This window comes from Chrysemys picta, chromosome 17 (genome assembly GCF_011386835.1).
Source record: "Chrysemys picta bellii isolate R12L10 chromosome 17, ASM1138683v2, whole genome shotgun sequence".
Classification (NCBI taxonomy): domain Eukaryota; kingdom Metazoa; phylum Chordata; order Testudines; family Emydidae; genus Chrysemys; species Chrysemys picta.
The window spans coordinates 20,638,684-20,660,686 of NC_088807.1; the positions used below are offsets into that span (position 1 = coordinate 20,638,684).

The 22,003-nt window shown below is 56.2% G+C and overlaps 1 protein-coding gene across 1 annotated transcript; it reads left to right on the forward strand.

The window, feature by feature from the left end:
- The first annotated feature begins 7,455 nt into the window (after positions 1-7,455).
- On the forward strand, positions 7,456-22,003 carry CACNG8 (calcium voltage-gated channel auxiliary subunit gamma 8). Its single transcript, XM_008176099.3, has 5 exons — positions 7,456-7,669; positions 12,745-13,484; positions 13,919-14,002; positions 17,248-17,388; positions 18,375-22,003. Exons 2-5 carry the CDS (start codon positions 13,331-13,333, stop codon positions 18,980-18,982), a joined length of 987 nt encoding a protein of 328 aa, XP_008174321.2. The 5' UTR covers positions 7,456-7,669; positions 12,745-13,330; the 3' UTR covers positions 18,983-22,003.

Genomic DNA, 22,003 nt, shown 5'->3' on the forward strand with positions numbered 1-22,003 from the left:
CCTCCCTCCATACCCCCCATCTCCATCCATGCACCCCCATCTCCCTCCCTCCATACCCTCCCACATCTCCATCCAAGCACTCGCCACCTCCCTCCATCCATCCATGCACCCCCCATCCATCCATCCACTCCCATATCCCTCCCTCGATCCACCCCCCACACCCACCGTGCATCCACTCCCATACCCCTCCCTCCTTCCATCCACCCCATCCCCACCCATCAATTAACTCCCATGCCCCTCCCTCCACCCCCAACCCCACCCATCCCTCCACGCCCATATCCCTCCATCCACCCCCCACACCCACTCGTCCATCCACCCCGCCCTCCATCCATCCACCTCCCACCCAACACCCATCCATCCACTCCCATACCCCTCCCTCCATCCATCCACCCCCCACACCCACTCCTGGGTTCTATTCCCAGCACTGGGAGGGTAGTGGGATCTAGTGGTTAGAGCGGGGGGTGGTGGGCAGGACTCCTGGGTTCTATCCCCAGCACTGGGAAGGTAGTGGGATCTAGTGGTTAGAGTGGGGGGGCAGGACTCCTGGGTTCTATCCCCAGCACTGGGAGGGTAGTGGGATCTAGTGGTTAGAGTGGGGGGGCAGGACTCCTGGGTTCTATCCCCAGCTCTGGGAGGGTAGTGGGATCTAGTGGTTAGAGTGTGGGGGGGGCAGGACTCCTGGGTTCTATCCCCAGCTCTGGGAGGGTAGTGGGATCTAGTGGTTAGAGTGTGGGGGGGGCAGGACTCCTGGGTTCTATCCCCAGCACTGGGAGGGTAGTGGGATCTAGTGGTTAGAGTGGGGGTGGGGGGGAGCGAGCCAGGACTGGAGGGCGTGGGAGGGGAGCGAAGGCGCTGGCAGGCTGGCAGCTGAAAGGGCGCCAGCGGGCGGAGGCTGGCGATGGCTCAGCAGCCTGGCCGCCGACCAGCACAGCAGGGGTTAACGGTCGCCATGGTGACCTGCCAGGCTCTGGTACCTCGAGCTGCAGTGCCCGCAGAGAGCCTGGCTATTACGGGGGGGGGAGGTAGGAGAAAGAGATGTGTGGGTATTCTGTCCCCCACCCCCCAGTGCTGGAGTATGCATGCGGGGGTGTGTGTGTGTGTGTCCTTTAGGTGGCCTCCCCCCAGTGGTTGCCCCCAGGGGAGAGAACCTGAGACTTTATGCATCCCCCCCGCCCGTCCCGCAATGCAGCCTTTACGCCCAGGAGGCTGGGTTCCCACTGCAGAGGGGGTCTTGGCCTACACACACACAGAGTCTGACAAGTCCCCCCCCCCACCCCAGCAGGGGGCAGCATTGAGGGCTCCCCAGGCGCTGGTCAGCCCAGAGCTGCAGGTGGAGATGGGCTGCCGGGCGAGATGGGCCCCCTTGGTCTGTGCCCCTTGGAGTCTCATGAGGGCAAATCAGCGTAAAGGGGTGGAGGGATTTGGGGTCCTGGGTGGGTTGGGGGGACAGAAGGGTTGGGGAGGCAGCGGGGGAACATCTGGATGCATGATAGAGGGGGAGTCGCCCAGTTGTGGGGAAGCAGCTATGCTGGGCGGGGGGGCGGGGCTGGGGAGCAGAATGGGGGTATGGAAGATGGGGCATCACCTGGCTGTGGGGGTTACATTGGAGGGGGCCGGTATTTGCTGGCGCCCCCCCCGATGAGGAACACCCCCCCACCCCAACAACTGGGGGGAGGGGCAGCATGAAACACTCAACTTTGGCCCAGCCGGGTACCTGAGCGGCGCTGGGACCCTGTGCACTAGGCCCCAATGCCCAGAACTGAGCCCAGCCAACCCCTTGGCACATTCCGGCCACCCCATTTTGGGGCCTGGCCCATGGGTTGAGAACCCCTGCTCGAGAGAACATGCAGGATTTATGGCATTGCTCTAGAATGGTGCCATGTTCAAGGTGCAGATGCCTTGCTCCAGAATCCTGCAGTGTCATGTGGACTTGCTCTAGCATGGCCCATTATTTGGCTCTATTGCTCCAGAACACCGTGGTGTGGGGATCCCTTGTTCTAGGGTGCTGCAATATGGGATCCCTTGTTCTAGAGTGCCGGGGCATTGGGATCGGGTGCTCTAGAGTGCTGCGTTATTGGGCTCCCTTGTTCTAGAGCAGTGGTTCTCAAACTGTGGGTCGGGACCCCAAAGTGGGTCGTGACCCTGTTTTAATGGGATCGCCAGGTCTGGCATTAGACTTGCTGGGGCCTGGGGCTGAAGCCAGAACCCCGCAAAGCCCAAGGGCTTCAGCACTGAGAGATGGGGCTCAGGTTACAGGCCCCCTGCCTGGGGCTGAAGGCCTTGGGCTCTGCCCCCACCCCAGGGTAGCAGGGCTCAGGTGGGCTCAGGCTTCAGTGCTCCTTCCTGGGGTGGTGTAGGAATTGTTGTTGTCAGAAGGGGATCGCGGTGCAATGCAGTTTGAGAACCCCTGCTCTAGAGCACCACGGGGACTGGGATATCTTGCTCTAAAACGCTGTTATGTTGGGATCTTGCACTCGAGAGCATTGAGGATTGTGACCCTGTGCTCTAGAGTGACGTGGTTTGATCGCTCAGATTCACAGAACCACGGAGTCAGAAGGAACCGCAAGGGTCGTCTCGTCTAACCCCCCGGCCAAGATGCAGAATTTGTTGGGTCTAAACCATCCTGGACAGGTGGCTCCAGACTCCCTTTGAAAACCTCCAATGAAGGAGCTTCCACGACCTCCCGAGGTGTCTGTTCCACTGTCCTTCTATTCTCACGGTTAGGGAGTTTGTCCTGAGATTTAATCTAAATCTGCTCTGCTGCAGTTTGAACCCACTGCCTCTTGTCCTGCCCTCTGGCGCAAGAGAGAGCAACTTTTCTCCATCTTTTCTAGCACAGCCTTTCAAGTGTTTGAAGACCGCTGTCATGTCCCCGCTTAATCTCCTCTTTTCCAAACTAAACATACCCGGTTCCTTCAGCCTTTGCTCACGTGGCTGCATTCCTGCCCTTTGATCATCTTTGTCGCTCGCCTCTGGATCCTTTTCCAGTTTCTCCACATCCTTTCTAAACAGCGGTGACAGAACTGGACACAGCACTCCCGGCCTGCCCAGCGCCGAGCAGAGCGGTACTCTCACCGCCCGTGACTTGCACGCTGCACCTCTGTTAATGCAGCCGAACATTGCATTTGCTTTTGTTTTGCAATGGCATCGCGTTGCTGACTCATTTTGAGGCCGTGATCTACCACAACTCCCCGATTCGTATCAGCAGTGCGGCTGCCAAGCCAGTGAGCCCCCATTCTGGACTGGTGCATTTGGTTTTTCTTCCCTAAGTGTAGCCCCTTACATTTGTCTTTGTCGAGTTTCGTTTTGTTGTCCACAGACCAGTTCTCCAATGGATCAAGATCCCTCTGAATTTTAGCTCGAACCTCCAAAGTGTTGGCAACCCCCCCAGCTTTGTGTCATCTGCAGATCTGATCGGTCTGCTCGCTAGTCCCACAGCCAGGTCATTAATGAAGATACTAAACAACACTGGACCCAGAATAGATCCCTGTCGAACCCCACTTGAGATCTCCCTCCAGTCTGACATCACTCCATTAACGGTTACTCTTTGTTTGCGGTTGTCTAAGCAAGTCTGTATCCGCTTAATGGTAGCTCTGTCGAGCCCGCATTTCTCCACCTGACGTAGCAGAATGTCCTGTGGGACTGTGTCCAAAGCCTTGCTGAAGTCCAGGTGTATTATGTCCTCTGCATTCCCCCCATCCACCAAAGCAGTTACCCCATCAAAGAAGGGAATCAAGCTGATATGGCATGATTTGTTCTTGGGAAATCCAGGCTGGCTGCCGGTGATCACCCCTTCATCCTCCTGGTATTTGCAAATGGCATGTTTTTGCACAGGTGTGCACATGTCTTGTGCTAGCATGCCCCGGGGTTGGGATACATTGCTTTAGAGCGACGTGACATTGTGGTATCTTGCTTTAGAGTGCCGGGGTATTGGGAATCTATTGTTCTAGAGTGCTGCGGAAGTGGATATCTTGCTGTAGCGTGCCGCAGGATAAGAATATATTCTAGAGCGCTGCAGTACTGGGGTATCTTGCTGTAGCGTGCTGCGGTATTGGGATCTATTGTTCTAGAATCTAGAGCACCGTGGTGTCTGGCGCTAGAGTGCCGCATCATTGGGATCTATTGTTCTAGAGTGCTTCCGAATTGGGTAGCTCGCTCTGGAGCGCTGAGGGATTGGGATATATTGCTCTAGCACGACGTGGTATTGTGATAGCTTGCTCCAGAGCACTGCAGTTTTGGGATCCATTGTTCTGGAGCACCGTGGCATGAGGATATATTGTTCTAGAGCACTGAGGTAGTGGGACCTATTGTTCTAGAGCGTGGTGGGATTGGGATCCCATGCTTTAGAGTGCTGCAGGATTGGGTATCTCGCTCTAGAGCCCTGCGGGATTGGAATATCTTGCTCTAGAGCGACGTGGCATTGTGATTTCTTGCTCCAGAGCGCTGCAGCTTTGGGATCTATTGTTCTGGAGCGCTGTGGTATTAGGATATATTGTTCTAGAGCACTGAGGTATTGGGATGTATTGTGCTAGAGTGCTGTGGGATTGGGTATCTCGCTCTAGAGTGCTGCAGGATTGGGAATCTCACTCTAGAGCGCTGTGGGATTGGGATATCTTGCTCCAGGATCTATTGTTCTGGAGCGTGGTGTCACTGGGATCTATTGCTCTAGAGCGATGCAGCATTGGGACCTATGGGACCAGAGCGCTGCGGACTCGAGGCTCGTTGCTGTACAACACGGCTGTATTTGCCTGACTCACTCCAGAACATGGGGGTTTACTAGCACCTTGCTCTAGAACGCAGGATTTTTTGGGGGGGAGGCCCCACAGCCTGTCACGCAGTGGAGGGGGAGGGGGCGGGGCCCTCAAAGTGCAGCACAGCACACGGCCGGCTCCGAGCATTCCCGTTGGCATGGCGACCGGAGCTGGAGGCGGGTGGGGGAGACCGGGAGGGGGAGGGGGAGGCAGCGGCTGCTGCGGCACAACGTATGACATCCCCGTCCCTGCACAGCCGCACGCCGCCACACGTTCCCAGCGCATGTGATGCACGCGCACGGCGCACACACGGCACACATGCCTGACACGGCGCACACGCCTGATACATGCGATGCATGCACAGGGCGCACACGCACGAGACACATCTTGCATATGCATGCCACGCAAATTGGTATGCAGGTGTCTGACACACAGGATGCACACACAAGACACAAACACGGTGCGTGCACATGCATGACACACCTATACATGAGACACAAACATGGTGCATGCACACACGACACACACCCATGAGACACGAACTCAGTGAATGTCAACACAAGGCACAACCAGGAGACACAAGCACAGTGCATGCACATGATGCACACGCATGATACATGCATGAACACATACGGTGCACAATTCAAAACTTCCTAGTGTCTAAGGCCAGCAGGGCTCCCTGTGATCAGCCAGTCCTGTATGATGCAGTCCAGAGGACGTCCCCGGAGTACTTCCCGTTTGAACTAGACCATGGCTTTTATATGTGATTTAAAACTCACCATGGCTGGAGAACCCACCAGGACCCGGGGTGACTTGTTCCGAGGATGAATTCCCCTCCCTGTTCAAAACTGACGCCTTATTTCCAGTCTGGCTTCGTCCAGCTTCGACTTCCAGCCACTGGATGGAGTTAGCCCTTGGCCTGCCGGACCGACGGGCACTCTGTGTTCACATGGCTGTTCCCCCACAGAGGGGCGGATCCCCTGGGATCATGCTACATGCGTGATAGACGTGAGCACGGGCACCCGATGCTCGCACGATGCACCTGCATGTGAGAGACACACCCGGGGCACGCAGGGGAGCATGCATTGACCACACTCAGTGCACACCGAGAACATGCACACACACACACAGAACACGCCAAGAGATTGTAGAGCACAGCTCATATGACACGCACCCAGAAGCCAGCAGGAAATATCCATCCAGCCACCCAGCCTCGTCCAGTCCCTCCAACCTCTCCCTTCCCGCACGCCCCCCCATCCCACCTCTTTGTGCCCCCTCCCCTTCTCCCTGTGCCCCCTCCCTTCCTGCCCCCCCACCTGCTTCCCCCTCCCCATCCCACCTGCCTTCCCCCGAATTGTGTCCCCTCCCCTCCTTCACCCCATCTCCCCTCCCCATCATCCCTCCCCCTCTACTCCTGCACCCCGTCCCACCTCTCCTCTCCTTCACCCCATGTCCCCTCCCCTCATGACCCCCCATGTTCCCTCCCCCTCTCCACTTGCACCCCATCCCACCTCCCTTCCCCCTCCCCTCTCCTTCACCCCACCTCTCCTCCCCTACCCCATGACCCCTCCCCATATTCCCTCCCCCTCTCCTCCTGCACCACATCCTCCCCCCTTTCCTTCCCTTTCTGAACCCCATCCCACCTCCCTTCCCCCTCCCTTCCATGTCTCCTCCTCCGGCACCCCCACTCTTCTCCTGTACCCCCTCCCATCTCCCTGTGCCCCACCCCTCCTGTATCCCCACTTCTCTCCTCTCTCTTCCTTCTCCCTCCCCTCCGTGTCCCCTCCCTCCATGACCCCCTGTTCCCTCTCCTCCTGCACCCCATCCCATCTCCCTTCCCCCACCCCTCAGTTCCCCCTCTCCCTGCACCCCATGTCCTCCTCCTTCTCCCTTCCCCCTCCCTTCCATGTCCTCTCCCCCTGTACCCCCACTCTTCTCCTGCACCCCATCCCCTCTTCCCTCTCCCTTCCTCCTCCCTACCATGTCCCCTTCCCCCTGCACCCCCACTCCCCTCCTGCACCCCATCCCCTCCTCCCTCTCCCTTCCCCCTCCCTTCCATGTCTCCTCCTCCAGCACCCCCACTCTTCTCCTGCACCCCCTCCCACCTCCCTGTGCCCCACCCCTCCTGCATCCCCACTCCTCTCCTCCCTCTTCCTTCCCCCTCTCTTCTGTGTCCCTTCCCCCCATGTCCCCTGTTCCCTCTCCTCCTGCACCCCCATCCCATCTCCCTTTCCCTACCCCTCAGTTCCCCCTCCCCCTCCCCCTGCACCCCATCCCCTCCTCCCTCTCCCTTCCTCCTCCCTATCGTGTCCCCTCCTCTCCTGCACCCCATCCCCTCCTCCCTCTCTCTTCCCCCTCCCTACCATGTCCTCTCCCCCCTGCACCCCATGTTCCCTCTCTTCCTGCACCCCATCCTATCTCCCTTCCCCCACCCCTCAGTTCCCCCTGCACCCCATCCCCTCTTCCCTCTCCCTTCCTCCTCCCTACCGTGTCCCCTCCCCCTGCACCCCCACTCCTCTCCTGCACCCCATCCCCTCTTCCCTCTCCCTTCCTCCTCCCTACCATGTCCCCTTCCCCCTGCACCCCCACTCCTCTCCTGCACCCCTCCCACCTCCCTTTGCCCCCTTCCCCTCCTCTCCCCTCCCCCTTCCTCTCCCCATCCCCTCCCCCCCCAGCTCCTTCTCAGCCTCCGCCCGCGGTCCCTCCCGGTGCCATACGAGCGGGCTGCCGGGTGCGCGCCGGCTGCTGCGTCCCCCCCCCCGCCCCGAGCCGCTCTGCAGCGGGGCATGGACCGGGGCGCCCGCGCCCTGCGCCCCGCCGAGCTCGCCACGCGCCCCGGAGCCCCCCGCGCCCCCTGACCGCTCCCGGGGCCGGCGCTGGACCAGAGACCCCCCCCCACCCCGCTCTGCATCCGCACGGTAAGGCGCCCCCCCCCGCGCGGCCTCGGCTTCTGCACCCCCCGGCTGCGGGGGGGGGCCTGCCTGGGACCCCCAAAGAGCCGGGGGTCGTGCCAGCCTCTGCCCACGCGTGGAGACCCCTCCTTGGGGGGCAGGAGCTGGGGGGGGGGCAGACTGAAATAGGCTCGTGCATGGATTCAGGGTGGTGGGGGGACAAGGGAAATGAGCCCCAAAGACACTCCATGGATGGATTTGGGGGTACATGGGGGGGGAGGAAATGAGGCCAGAAGACGCAAGTGGATGGATTTGGGGGACAGGGGAAATGAGCCCCGAAGAGGCTGGTGGATGGATTTGGGGGTGTTTGGGGGGGCAGGGGGAATGAACCCCAAAGACACTCGGTGGATGGATTTGGGGGCATTTGGGGGGGCAGGGGAAATTAAACCCAAAGACGCTCAGTGGATGGATTTGGGGGCGTTTGGGGGGGCAGGGGAAATGAGGCCTAATGACGCTTGGTGGATGGATTTGGGGGTGTTTTGGGGGGCACGGGAAATGAGACCCAAAGATGCTCAGTGGATGGATTTGGGGGCATTTGGGGGGGGGCAGGGGAAATTAAACCCAAAGACGCTCAGTGGATGGATTTGGGGGCATTTGGGGGGGCAGGGGAAATTAAACCCGAAGACTCTCGGTGGATGGATTTAGGGGTGTTTGGGGGAGCAGGGGAAATTAAACCCAAAGACGCTCGGTGGATGGATTTGTGGGTTTTTGTGGGTGAGAAGAAATGAGGCCTAAAGATGCTCGGTGGCTGGATTTTGGAGGGGCTGTATGGGGGTGGGGTGCAGGGGAAGTGAGCCCCAGTGATACTCATTGGAAGGATTTGAGGGGCTGTATGGGGGTTGGGGTGCAGGGGAAGTGAGCCCCAGTGATACTCATTGGATGGATTTGGGGGGCTGTATGGGGGTGGGGTGCAGGGGAAGTGAGCCCCAGTGATACTCATTGGAAGGATTTCGGGGGCTGGATGGGGGTGGGGTGCAGGGGAAGTGAGCCCCAGTGATACTCATTGGAAGGATTTGGGGGGCTGGATAGGGGTGGGGGTGCAGGGGAAGTGAGCCCCAGTCCTGCAGAGTGGCTGGAGTTTAGGGGTGTGGACAGAGGAGGGAGACAGAGGAAACGCGCGTGGAAAATGCAACAGATCTGCTGGGCGATTTCCTGGCCGCATGGCGCACGCGGGCTCGGGTGGTGGGGGGGATGGTTGGCAGCTAATGGGTGCACTGGGAGCAAGTGGTGCTGAAGTGAAAAGGGGGGTGGGGTGAAGGGGGGTAGCTTTATTGCAAGCCGTCAGGGCAATGGCTGTCGGGGATGCGGGGGCGGAGATGGGGTGGGGGGGACTGTGTTCTGCATCTGGGAAGGAAATTGCATCTCCAAGCGGCTGCAAATAAAGCAATGAAATGCACAAAGGGAGGGGAGGGGGGATATTGGAAGGGAAGGAGCCGTGTGGAGGGGCTGATTGATTAGCAGGCCAGGATTTTTGGGAGCAGGAGATATTTACACACACACACACACACACACACACACACACACACACACACACACACACACACACACACACGCACACCCCTCTCTCTCTCTCTCTCTCGGCAACTCACTAATTTGGGCAGCAGGTTGGTTAAGTGCGTGTCTGTGTGTGATGTTGTCTGTCCTGTCTGTGTCTTGGTGGTGGTGTGTGTGTGTATGATGTGTCTTGGTGTTGCCTCTGTATGTGACATGATGGTATGTGTGTCTCGGTGTGTTGAGTCTGTGTGTGTTCTGCCTGAGTGTGTCTCAGTGTGATGTTGTCTCGGTGTGTGTGTGATGTTGTGTCTTGGTGTTGCCTCGGTGTGTGACGTGATGGTGTGTGTGTGTCCCAGTGTGATGTTTGTGCGTGTGTGTGTGATGTTCTCTGTGTGTGTTCCCCACACGCTTGTGTTCCGTTTGATACCCTCAGACAGGAGCCAGGCTGGGTGGACGAGGCCGCAGTTGCCATTTGGGAACCGGAAGGGAGAGACGTGGCCGGAGTCGTGTGCGCATGGAACATGTTGGGAATGACACGTGCACGGGTGTTCTAGCCACGATTCGTGGCAGGCGCTTCTGTAAATGACACACACATTGGTGCGCTCGCTGTGAACCGTGGTTAACGGCACACGCTGGAACCGCACCCCTGACTCCATCTTCCAGTACCTGACAGAGAGGATAAGGGGTCAGGGCAGGGAGGGAGGGGGGATTCGTGGGGGCTGGAGGCGAGGGGCACGGGGGCGGGGGGAAGCTGATGCGGAGGAATATGGACCTAATGCATGGTGAGCGGGTGGGGAAGGCACCCAGACACGGAGGCAGATCCTTGGATTGGAAGAGAACCCAAAGAGACCTCCCACTTGCTGAGGAGTTAATACAGATTCAAGGAGAGCAGGGTGGGTCGAGCTTGGAGGCCTCTGTCTATCTGTCTATCCCCATACACATCTTCCTGTCTCTCCATCCATCCCCGTACCCCCATCCATCCATCCATCCATCCATCCATCCATCCATCCATCCATCCATCCATCCATCCATCCATCCCCATACACCTCATCTATCTATCTATCTATCTATCTATCTATCTATCTATCTATCTATCTATCTATCTATCTATCCGCATACACATCTCCCTGTCTCTCCATCCATCCCCGTACCCCCATCCATCCATCCATCCATCCATCCATCCATCCGCATACACCCTATCTATCTATCTATCTATCTATCTATCTATCTATCTATCTATCTATCTATCTATCTATCTATACCCATACACATCTTCCTGTCTCTCCATCCATCCCCTTACCCCCATCCATCCATCCATCCATCCATCCATCCATCCATCCATCCATCCATCCATCCGCATACACCCTATCTATCTATCTATCTATCTATCTATCTATCTATCTATCTATCTATCTATCTATCTATCTATCCCCATACACATCTCCCTGTCTCTCCATCCATCCCCGTACCCCCATCCATCCATCCATCCATCCATCCATCCATCCATCCATCCATCCATCCCCATACACCTCATCTATCTATCTATCTATCTATCTATCTATCTATCTATCTATCTTCCCCCATGACAAGGCATCCGTGTCTCTCTCCTCCTCACTCCTTTCCCTTGTTTCGGGACATCACTCTTTCAGGGTGTCTATGTGGCCTTCTCTACTGGGACGCTGGGCAGCGCTGGCTCGGGTGTGCTGCTCCGCTGGGAGGCCTCGGTTTCTGCCGGCAGCTGGTTCTTTGATCCACAGGCCTGGCTGAAGGCGACCGGCTGCACTAACCAGATGCCAGGCCCCACTTGTCCTCTTCCAGCTTCCCCAATTTCCCCCGGGCTCCACAGGGCTCTGCCCTTTGGTGCCTGGAAGAGTTGCTGAAATTTGGAGTGAAGCCAGATGCAGCCGTACCAAGTGCTCATACTCCAGACACAGGAATATTGGGCTTGGGGTGGGTCTTGCTTTGTCCTTCAAGGCATTCGATGCCCAGGGGGAGCATTCATGGACCCCAATACACTGCCCATCTTCATCTTCCCATGCTGGCGGGGTGCAAACAGTGTTTGCCTCAGTTTCTCTGTGTTTTCAATGAGGTTAAGAGAGGGAAAGATACAGAGTCACAGAGCCAATAACAGCACCCAGGAGTCCTGGCTCCCAGCCCCCCCACCCTGCTCTAACCACTAGACCCCACTTCCCTCCCAGAGCTGGGGAGAGAACCCAGGAGTCCTGGCTGCCAGTCTCCCAGCATCCCTCCACAGCAGTGCAGGCTGGGGAGGGGGAACCCGGGAGGGACTCCTGCAGCGGGGGATGCAGGGGGCTGCAGGGTGGGGAAGGGGGAGTTTACAGGCCATGGGGGTGGATCAGGGAGGCAGGTGGTGTTAGGAGCGCAGGCTGGTGGGGGGAATGGAATACTGAGATGGGATTGGTGCTGTGTATCAGAAGGGTGTACGGGGGGGGTGCTGGGTGTCAGAGGGGTATGCGGAGGGTACTGGGTGTCAGAGGAGTATGGGGGGGTGCTGGGTGTCAGATGGGTGCAGGGGGGGTTGCTGGGTGTTAGAGAGCTATGTGGGGGGTGTGCTGGGTGTCAGAGGGGTATGCAGAGGGTACTGGGTGTCAGAGGAGTTTGGGGGGGTGCTGGGTGTCAGAGGGGCATGTGTGTGTGGGGATGTGGAGAAATGGTCTGAGTTAAACAGGATGAAGTTTAACAAAGACAAATGCAAAGTGCTCCACTTAGGAAGGAAAAATCAATTTCACACATACAGAATGGGAAAAGACTGTCTAGGAAGGAGTACGGCAGAAAGGGATCTAGGGGTTATAGTGGACCACAAGCTAAATATGAGTCAACAGTGTGATGCTGTTGCAAAAAAAGCAAACATGATTCTGGGATGCATTAACAGGTGTGTTGTGAGCAAGACACGAGAAGTCATTCTTCCGCTCTACTCTGCTCTGGTTAGGCCTCAGCTGGAGTATTGTGTCCAGTTCTGGGCGCCGCATTTTAAAAAAGATGTGGAGAAATTGGAAAGGGTCCAAAGAAGAGCAACAAGAATGATTAAAGGTCTTGAGAACATGACCTATGAAGGAAGGCTGAAAGAACTGGGTTTGTTTAGTTTGGAAAAGAGAAGACTGAGAGGGGACATGATAGCAGTTTTCAGGTATCTAAAAGGGTGTCATAAGGAGGAGGGAGAGAACTTGTTCACCTTAGCCTCTAAGGATAGAACCAGAAACAACGGGTTTAAACTGCAGCAAGGGAGGTCTAGGTTGGACATTAGGAAAAAGTTCCTAACTGTCAGGGTGGTTAAACACTGGAACAAATTGCCTAGGGAGGTTGTGGAATCTCCGTCTCTGGAGATATTTAAGAGTAGGTTAGATAAATGTTTATCAGGGATGGTCTAGACAGTATTTGGTCCTGCCATGCGGGCAGGGGACTGGACTCGATGACCTCTCGAGGTCCCTTCCAGTCCTATAATCTATGAATCTATGCTGGGTGTCAGGCCATCTCCTTGCCCATCCCCAGCTAATCTCCCCCCTTCTCCATTTCTCTCCCACCCCCAGGTCGGCTGGCACCGTGCCCCACGCTGAGGACAGACCAGGTGGGCTGGCGCCACCCATGGAATCGCCCCTGGGGCTGCCAGTACAGGTGCCCGCACCCCTCGACTCACTCGGCCTCCAGTCCAGAACCAGGGACTGAAGCCGAGGAAGGAGACACCCGCTTAAGGAAGAAGATCTGTGCTCTGGGAGGGGCGTGGGGTCTAGTGGTTAGAGCGGGGGGCTGGACGCCAGGGCTCCTGGGTACTATCTCTGGTTCCAGGAGGTTATTGGAGTCTAGTGGTTAGAGCAGGGAGCCCGGACTCCTGGGTTCTATCCCCCACTGTGGGAGGTTATTGGGGTCTAGTGGTTAGAGAGTTTTAGGACCCAGGACTCCTGGGTTCTAGAGACGATCCCCTGTCTCCAGCCACAAGTGGGGAGGAGGGTGCTGGTGCAAGGAAGTCCCCATTGTCTGGTTGGGTGGGTGGCCCCACCCCGTCCTCCTGTCAAGCTGGAGTCCCTGAAGCGCTGGAATGAGGAGAGGGTGGTGTGGTGTGAGAAGGGGGTTCAGATCCTCCTCACCACCGTCGGGGCCTTCGCAGCCTTCGGCCTCATGACCATCGCCATTGGCACCGACTACTGGCTCTACGCCCGCGCCTTCATCTGTAACACCACCAACATCTCCAGTGAGGAGATGCCCCACAAGGACAAGAAGGACCCAGGGGGCCTCACCCACTCTGGCCTCTGGAGGATATGCTGCCTGGAAGGTACCTTCATTTGGGGATCCCGGGCTGGGCACTGCTGTGGGGAAGCTTGCAGCATAGGTGTCCCCACTGGGGCACTGCTGTGGGGAAGCACACAGCATCAGTGTTCCCATCTTGGCACTGCTGTGGGGAAGCTCGCAGCATCGGCGTCCCTGTCTGGGACACTGCTGTGGGGAAGCTCGCAGCATCAGCATCCCCATCTGGTCACTGCTGTGAGGAAGCTCACAGCATCAGCGTCCCCATCTGGGCACTGCTGTGGGAAAGCTCACAGCATCAGCATCCCCGTCTGGGCACCGCTGTGGGGAAGCTCACAACATCAGCATTCCCGTCTGGGCACCGCTGTGGGGAAGCTCGCGGCATCGGCGTCCCCATTGGTCTGAGCCGGATACTGGGCGGGAGAGAGGTCCCAAACTCTGATTTCTCCATCTCTGTTGCAGGCCTGAAGAGGGGTGTGTGCGTGAAAATTAACCACTTCCCCGAGGACACAGATTACGACCACGACAGCGCAGAGTATCTCCTGCGTACGTATCCATGGGGGTCCCCCGCTGCACCGCCGGCGCGACCCGCAATGGCCCTGTGCCGTAGCGGGAATCCTGCTTAGCGCACAGCATGGCATCTTCCTGGGGGCTGAAATGCAGGAGGAGATGCAGAGGCATCTCAGTTTTGGGGTTCCCAACAGCTGTAATACAGGCGGGAAGTTGACCTGGAAAGGAATTGGAGTCTAGTCTGACTTTGTCCCCATCTCTAGCTAAGGTTGCCTGAACTTTCCAATTCCAAGCCCCTTTTTTTAAAGATGCTCATATTGTTCCCCTTCCAGGGTTAAATACCCCAGGCCCTGTCTGTGCTCCTGGCCCAACCTTGTTTGCCATTCCAGGCTGTGCCTTAAAGCGGTTTGGAAGTGCAGAGGCTGTGGAGAGAATAGCCCAGGATAGACCCCAAAACGGTGTAAACTTTGATGTCTTTTTTTTAAACGTGGCGCTGGCACCCACACCAGCTGGGGCGCCGGAGTGGAAGTTTGGCAGCGAAATTGCCCTTGGGCCAGTTTAGTTCTTTTCTCCGTCTCTGTGCAAATCCATTTTGATTTGGCTGGGAGCAGCCTACCCGGAGCTGGCTTAGCTTTCGGGCTGTCTCTCCTTTTTCCGGCCTGCTGGTGGAAGCAGATGGTTCGGTTTGGAGGGTTGCAGGGGGAGGGAGGAGGGAATTGCAGAAGAAAAACCTGGGAAATTCCGTTTCCACATGCACAAGGGAAAAAAAAAAACCAATCTGCGAAGAAGCCATTAAACGTGCAAAGTCAAGGGCTCAGAAGCAGATGTAGGAATACTTCCTCTCTGTCTATATAGATCGGAAACTGCTAGGGTGTCTCTTGGTTTGTGCTGCACCCGGCATGATGGGACCCTGACCTCAGTGATTCTGTATCTGGGCAGAGCCCAGCATGATGGGACTCCAGTCTTGGTGATTCCCTGTCTGGGCAGTGCCCAGCGTGATGGGGCCCTGATCTCAGCGATTCTGTTTTTGGGCAGTGCCCGGTGCGATGGGGCACCTGTCTCAGTCACTCTGTGACTGTAGCCCCTGGCATGACTGAGCCCCACTTTCAGTTACGGTCTCTAGTTGCTACTTAAAGATACAAATAAATTATAATAGTGAGGCAGGTTCAAGGTTTGACGGTCATCATTAGGTTTCAGAGTTAACACATCACTCAGCATAGAATCATATAATAGAATATCAGGGTTGGAAGAGACCTCAGTAGGTCATCTAGTCCAACCCCCTTCTCAAAGCAGGACCAATCCCCAGACAGATTTTTGCCCCAGATCCCTAAATAGCCCCCCAAGGATCAAATTTACAATCCTGGGTTTAGCAGGCCAATGCCCAAACCACTGAGCTAGCATGAATAGGGGCAGTTCATGCCTCTAAGAGCTATTGTCAAAGGCTCTCTGTATATAGATAACATGTTACCCACACTCTATGGCACCCCACCTTTACCCTTCCGTGGACTTAAGGCATAATCCAGTTAATTTTCCTAGGGCTCAGGGCCTAATCTTCTCCAGGTTTGCGGGGCCTTTTACCAGTGAAAGAGTCTTACACAGTAATATCCTTAACCTCTATTTACTAACAGTTACCAAAACAGAACGCACACGCTAAGCACCACTCCCAATAAGGCAGACGAACTTTTCCTGGTGGCCAGTCAGGATCAGGTTGTCTGGGGACTCGAGATTCTGGTCGGGTGTTGAGATCTGGCAGCTCTGATCTTGGGCTGTGTCCTGGAGTTAGCTTCTGAACTTTCCTTTGGACTCCAGTTTATATAGTGAAATTTGTGTCCTGCTTAGCTGTACCGTAACCAATTATTTTAAACTAAAGTCCTACAAACCAGTATTTTCACCAATCCTCGCTGGGGGTGCCAGGTGGGTTGGGAGGGAGGTAGCCCGGGGGCGCTGTGGGTGCTCAGGGTGGCCACAGGGTACCACGGGTGCTCATGGGGGGAGCATCCTGGGGGTGCTGCGGGTGCTGGGGTGTGTGGGCAGTGGCGTATGGCCCAGGACCCCCGCTGGTGAAGGTGTGGGGGTGTTGGCAGGGCTGGCAGGCTCCCTACCTGGCTCCGCGCGCTGCCTACACCCTGAGCCCCGGCTCCGCAGCTCCCATTGGCCAGGAATCGAGCGGAGCCATCTGCTAGGAGCTGAGGGATGGATGGACGGATGGGTATGTGTATGAGGATGGATGGATAAAGGGGTAGGGGGGACTGGATGGATGGGTATGAGGCTGGATGGACAGAAGGGTACTTGTGGGGACAGATAGCTATATCTATCTGTCTGTCTTGAACAATCAGTGTTTAAGTGATTTGATTTAACAGAGAAATATTGTATTATTTTATTTCATTTGGGCAGATACCTGGCGATTCAGTACACCCCAGCCCTTTCTCCCTCCCATACGCTGAGCAAAATGAGCCCTCTGCTGAAGGAATAGCAAGAGGTGGCATCCTTAGAGACTCTGTTTTTTCCAAGGGGGCAGAGTTAAGGGGATTTAGGCATTCTTAACACCAGCCATTCCTGACTTTTGGCTTCCTTAATGTCCTGCCCCAGACTGGGAAATCCCAGGCTCTCAATGGCTAAGAGCTTTAGAAATGTAAATGGACCCGGATGTTGATTGACTGGTGCTTTTCAGACTGCTGAGTGATACCAGATGCTGATTGGCTGGTGGCATTAATATGCTGGGAAATCCCAGATTCTCACTGGCGTTGGAACATCTACAGCTCTGGTTGGCTGCTGGCCTCACAGTGTCACTCTGCTTGCCAACTGGCCTGAGAATGATGGAAAACCTTGAATGCTGATTGGCTGGCAGCCTCAGAAGTTGGATTCTGATTGGCTGTGACACCAGAGCATAGGGAAATCTGTAATCTGTGTGATCCTTTCAGATCTTTGAATAATCCTGCTGATTGGCTGGTAGGTTGAGAACCTTGAGCAATCCTGTTCTCCGATTGGTTCTTGACCTCAGAAATTGGAGACTCTGATTGGCTGTTGACCTACCCTGTATTCTAATTGTCTCTTGACCTTGGAGTGTCAAAAAAATCCCATGTTCTGATTAGCGGTTGGCTTCAGAGGGCTGGAAGTCCCTGGATTCTGATTGGCCACTGGTCTCAGCATGCTAGAATACCTGAGACTCTGATTGGTCCCAGAACGCTGCCACTTTCCCATTCACCAATAGGCCGGCTTTGGGCATCCCTCCAGCCACCCTCCTTGACTCATCTCATCTGCTCTCCTCCCTTCCCCCCCAGGTGTGGTCCGCGCCTCCAGCATCTTCCCAATCCTCAGCGCCATCCTGCTGCTGCTGGGGGGGTTCTGCGTGGCCGCCAGCCGGGTCTACAAGTCCAAGCGCAACATCATCCTGGGTGCCGGAATCCTATTCGTCGCTGCTGGTGAGTGGGCGGGGCTTGTCGGGGGTAGGGCTTAGTTGGGCGGGGCTTGCTTCCCGCCCACCCTGCCTGGCTCAGTTCATGGGGCATCTTGGGCTGGGGGAGGGGAACCGCTGGGAGCCTGGAATATGCCCCCCCCCCAATAGCCCCGGGTCATTGGATTTGCCCAGGGCTGTAGGAGTGGGAGGAACCCGTGGGCACAGCTGGGGGGTGGAGAATCAGCGCAGAGGGGGCCCAGCTTTAGGGGAGGTTTCGCCTCCCCACACTTTGTCTAGGATAAGTCAGTCTCCTCCGGCCATCAGGGGGCGCTGAACCTGGTCTGACAGTCCCCTGGGACTGGAAAGAAAGAAAGAAATCCAGACCCCATTTGTGTAGGGGTGGCAGAGGCTGGGCGGCTGGGCTGTGGGTCTGGGGAAGCCTCCTCTTGCCCCACACTCAGGGAGGATCTGGCCTTGGTGGGGTGAGGTGCAGGGGTGGGGGTGGGGTCTAGATGGTCCCTGATGGGGCTTCCCCCCCCAGGGCAGTCTGGGTGGGGGGAGGGCTCCGTGGTTGCCTCTCTAATGGCTCTCTGTGCCCTGCCCCCTCCCTCTCCTTCTGCGCCCCACTTCCTGCCCTGGCTACTCACCTCCTCCCTCTGCCCTCTCCCCACCTTTTGCCCCCTCCTCTTCCCCCTTCCCCCCCCAAATCCACCCCAATCCCCTCAACATCTGCCCCATCCCCACCCCTCCTCCATCCATGGCCCGCATCTCCTCCACCCCTCCCCCGAATCCACCCCATCCCCACCCCTCCTCCATCCACTGCCCCCATCTCCTCCACCCCTCCCCCGAATCCACCCCATCCCCACCCCTCCTCTATCCATTGCCCCCATCTCCTCGGCCCCTCCCCCGAACCCACCCTGTCCCCACCCCTCCTCCATCCACTGCCCCCATCTCCTCGGCCCCTCCCCCGAACCCACCCTGTCCCCACCCCTCCTCCATCCATATCCCCAGGCCTCAGCAACATCATCGGGGTGATTGTGTACATCTCAGCCAACGCCGGGGACCCGGGCACCAAGCGGGACGACGAGAAGAAAAGCCACTACTCCTACGGCTGGTCCTTCTACTTCGGGGGCCTGTCCTTCATCCTGGCCGAGATGATCGGGGTGCTGGCCGTCAACATCTACATCGAGAAGAACCGGGAGGCCCACTGCAAGAGCCGCACCGAGTTGCTGAAGAACCCCTCGTCCTCCTCCAACGCCATCCTGCGCCTGCCCAGCTACCGCTTCCGCTACCGGCGCCGCTCCCGCTCCAGCTCCCGCTCCACCGAGCCCTCGCAGTCGCGGGACGCCTCGCCCGTGGGCCTCAAGGGCTTCCCCTCCACCGACATCTCCATGTACACCCTCTCGCGGGACCCCTCCAAGGCCAACGTCAGCAGCCTCTACGGGGCCGAGCGGGAGGGGGCCGGCGGGGGCTTCCTGCAGCTCCACAACACCTTCCCCAAGGACCCCGGCGTGACGGTGACGGTTACAGGGCCCGGCGCGGCCGGCGCCACCGGCACCCTTGGCAAGGACGCCTCCTCCAACACCAACACGCTCAATCGGAAGACCACACCCGTGTAGGGGCAGCCGGGCGGGGGGCTGGCGGCGGGGGACCGGGCCGAGGGACGCGGCGGCCGTGGAGAGCCGCCGTGCAAGGCGGGACGGGAGAGCATTAGGCTAATGAAGGGGCATTCTTAGCAAAGTGTCTTTCGAACCCTGTGTTCCTTCCCTCCTGCGTTCAGTTGTTTGTTCAGTCGTTTGTTCATTCCTTCGTTCATTTGTTCTCTTTTTAATTTTAACTTTTACTAATTCTTTCTTTCTTCCATTCTAGTGCCAATTTTCTTTCTTTCTTTCTTTCTTTCTTTCTTTCTTTCTTTCTTTCTTTCTTTCTTTCTTTCTTTCTCCACCATTACCCTCTTTTCCTTTATATTTCCCCACCAGCGGGAAGCAATTTCCCAGCCGTGCTCTATCCAAGAGGAGGATGGGATGCGGGTCACAGGAGAATGTGGGAAAAGTCCGGATCAGCCTGGGAGTTGGTTGAAATGATTCAAGCGCTGTCCTGAGACCAGGGGCTCTGCAGAGGGGATACTGCCATGTCGCCGTGCTGGGGGTCTCCAGGGGACCATGGGGGGTGTCTGTGTTAGAATGGGGGAGGCTTGTAATTGACCAGTGCCAAATTCACAGCTGGGCAAGTTTGTACATGGAGGGGAGGGAATTGGAAAGGGGAGGGCTAGTGACCTAGAGATACCCCCTCTCCTTTCCTCCCCAACCCACCAAGGGCTCATGGTTGTGCCAAATCTAAGTGCCAAAGCTTTACCCCCCAAGCGCCCCCTGCTGGCGGGGGTGGTAACACAGTGTGCTGGGTATTTTCAGGGGGAGGGGTGTCTCTCTGTTTTATTGCCCCCGATCTTCTCTCTGCCCCCCCGGCCTTTCCCAGCTCTTAATGGGGGCTCCCAGAGTGGGGGTGGGGGAATTGTCCACCTGGGTTTGGGCTGTGGGTATTCCCTTCCCCCCAGGGCCTATAGGGGGCAGATCGGAGGCATGGCTGGGGCCCCCCTGCCCTGTAGCTATTCCATGTCCCCCAGGGTCCATATGGACAATTCTAATCAGTCTAGATGACACGGTCCCTATTGGGATATAAAATAAGCCATTTCCTCATGCAATATGGACCTACAATAAACAGCCCTGCTAGGCTAGATGGTCCATAATACTAAACAGCCCTCGTCCGGTTATAGAGACCCTACCATAAACAGGTTGACAGGCAATACCCAGCCCCCTGGGGGTGATGGCCTACACAATAAACCAGCCTTCCCAGGCAATAAATAAATACGGACCATAAAAGTGACTTCCCCTCTGAGCAATATGGGCCGTATGTGAAAGAGCCCTCCCAAGAAATAGCGACGGCATCGTATCTACTGACCCCCCAGTACGGGACCTTACCTAAGGGACCAAATTTTCCCAGTGCCCCAGCCAAGCAGGACCAAGTATCCTGTTCAAACGGACGTCACACGCGGGAGCAACAGCGGTTCGAAACCTGGCACTGAGATGTGGCTGCAGCTGGGGTGGGGCATGGGCGCTGTTTATACAGCGACCCCTCACCCAGTGCTGAAATGCAGCTGCCTCTGGGGTGGGCTGAGGGGGCTGTTTATACAGGGACTCCTCGCCCAATGCGTAGTTGCAGCCTGATGTTGGGCCGCTGTTTATAAAAGGCTCCTTTACCCGGCACTGAGATGCAGCCACCTCTGATGTGGGGCCGCTGTTTACCCAGGGATACTTTACCCAGCACTAAGATGCAGCCACCTCTGGGGTGATGGTGGTGGAGAGCTGTTTTTTAAGCAATCCGGCACCCAATCTGAGAAACGCCGCCCTCTCACGCTTATCCCTCAAGACTAATTTCCCACTCTTGTTTGTTTCCTCTGCAGTGAATTCATCCTGTTTCCGTGGTCTTCCAATCCCACCTCCTCCCTGCCAAAAAATTAGAAACCTCTTTGTAAAACCAACCTCTCCCCCAGCCCCACTCCCTTGCGCGAGAGTATATATATATATATATATATATACACCTAGAGAGAGACCTATCTATAGCGAATTGGTGTTGAGCTTTTCTTAGGTTTCGGTTCTTATCGGTTCTGTTGATACCGAATTTTGCGCTGTTGGGAGAGGCCATGTTGGATTGTGTTGCGTTTTTATGGTTTATTGACATGTTTTTGCGCCGTGTGCATGTGTTGTGTGTGTGTGGGGGGGATTTTTTTAGCAGCCTCGGGGTGGGGAGGAGATGCACAGAGAAGGAGAGAGGGAGAAATTCCCTCGCCCGGAGACCAAATTGATTTTGTCTCTGCTTTAACCCCGTTGTGATAGGGTCAAGGGGCCTTTGTGTGCGATTTAGCAATTCCAAGCCCGTCCTTATCGAGTCCGGCTTCCTGGAGATGAATAGCGCTCGGCGCTGTACAAACACAGAGCAAAAAGACAACCTCTTACAATCAGCGCATTGGGCTGCAGACGGCCAGGATGGAAGATAAAACAAAGGATGTGGGAGTTTTCATACCCCTGTAGCCTGCAGTTTAACCTCTCCTTCTCTTTGGTTGGCATCCTCCCCTGTTCCCAACGGGGCGATCTTACCCGAAAGTCCTTCCGGGCAGAGGAACTATCAGAAAATCCTCTCCCAAGCTGTTGTTCTGAGTGTTTTTAGCTCGGGGTTAGTTAGCTATTTAATTAATGAATTAATTTACTTATTTCTCTCTCTTCTCCCCCCTGCTCCTTCCCCCCCTGGTTTCAGTTGTTCATTTCACGGTAATTAGGGGGGAGGATTTGTGTGGGGGAGGAGAAGAGGGGGATCGATTTTGCTTTCCCAGTTTTTGTGCCGTCCAGACGGAAAAAACAAAAACAAAAAGAACTTGAAAACTTTTGTGAAAAAAAAAAAGTCAAAAAGGACCAAAAAAAAAAAAAAAGTTTAAAAAGTTACAGAAAAGCGACAAAAAAAGAAAAACGTGGAGCAGCCGTGTCAGCCAGTGGGAGTCAGCTGTCTAAAGTGCGTTTCGTATAAAAGGAAAAATATATATATATATAAAAAACAAAGAAAATACTAAAAAAAAAAAAAAAAAATAA

What these genes read in the sequence shown, in the direction of transcription:
- CACNG8 (XM_008176099.3), top strand. Translation starts at nt 13,331, where the DNA reads ATGACCATCGCCATTGGCACCGACTACTGGCTCTACGCCCGCGCCTTC. An exon ending in CAGCGCAGAGTATCTCCTGC is followed by an intron (nt 14,003 to 17,247) that starts GTACGTATCCAT and finishes CTTCCCCCCCAG; the next exon opens with GTGTGGTCCGCGCCTCCAGC. An exon ending in AATCCTATTCGTCGCTGCTG is followed by an intron (nt 17,389 to 18,374) that starts GTGAGTGGGCGG and finishes CCATATCCCCAG; the next exon opens with GCCTCAGCAACATCATCGGG.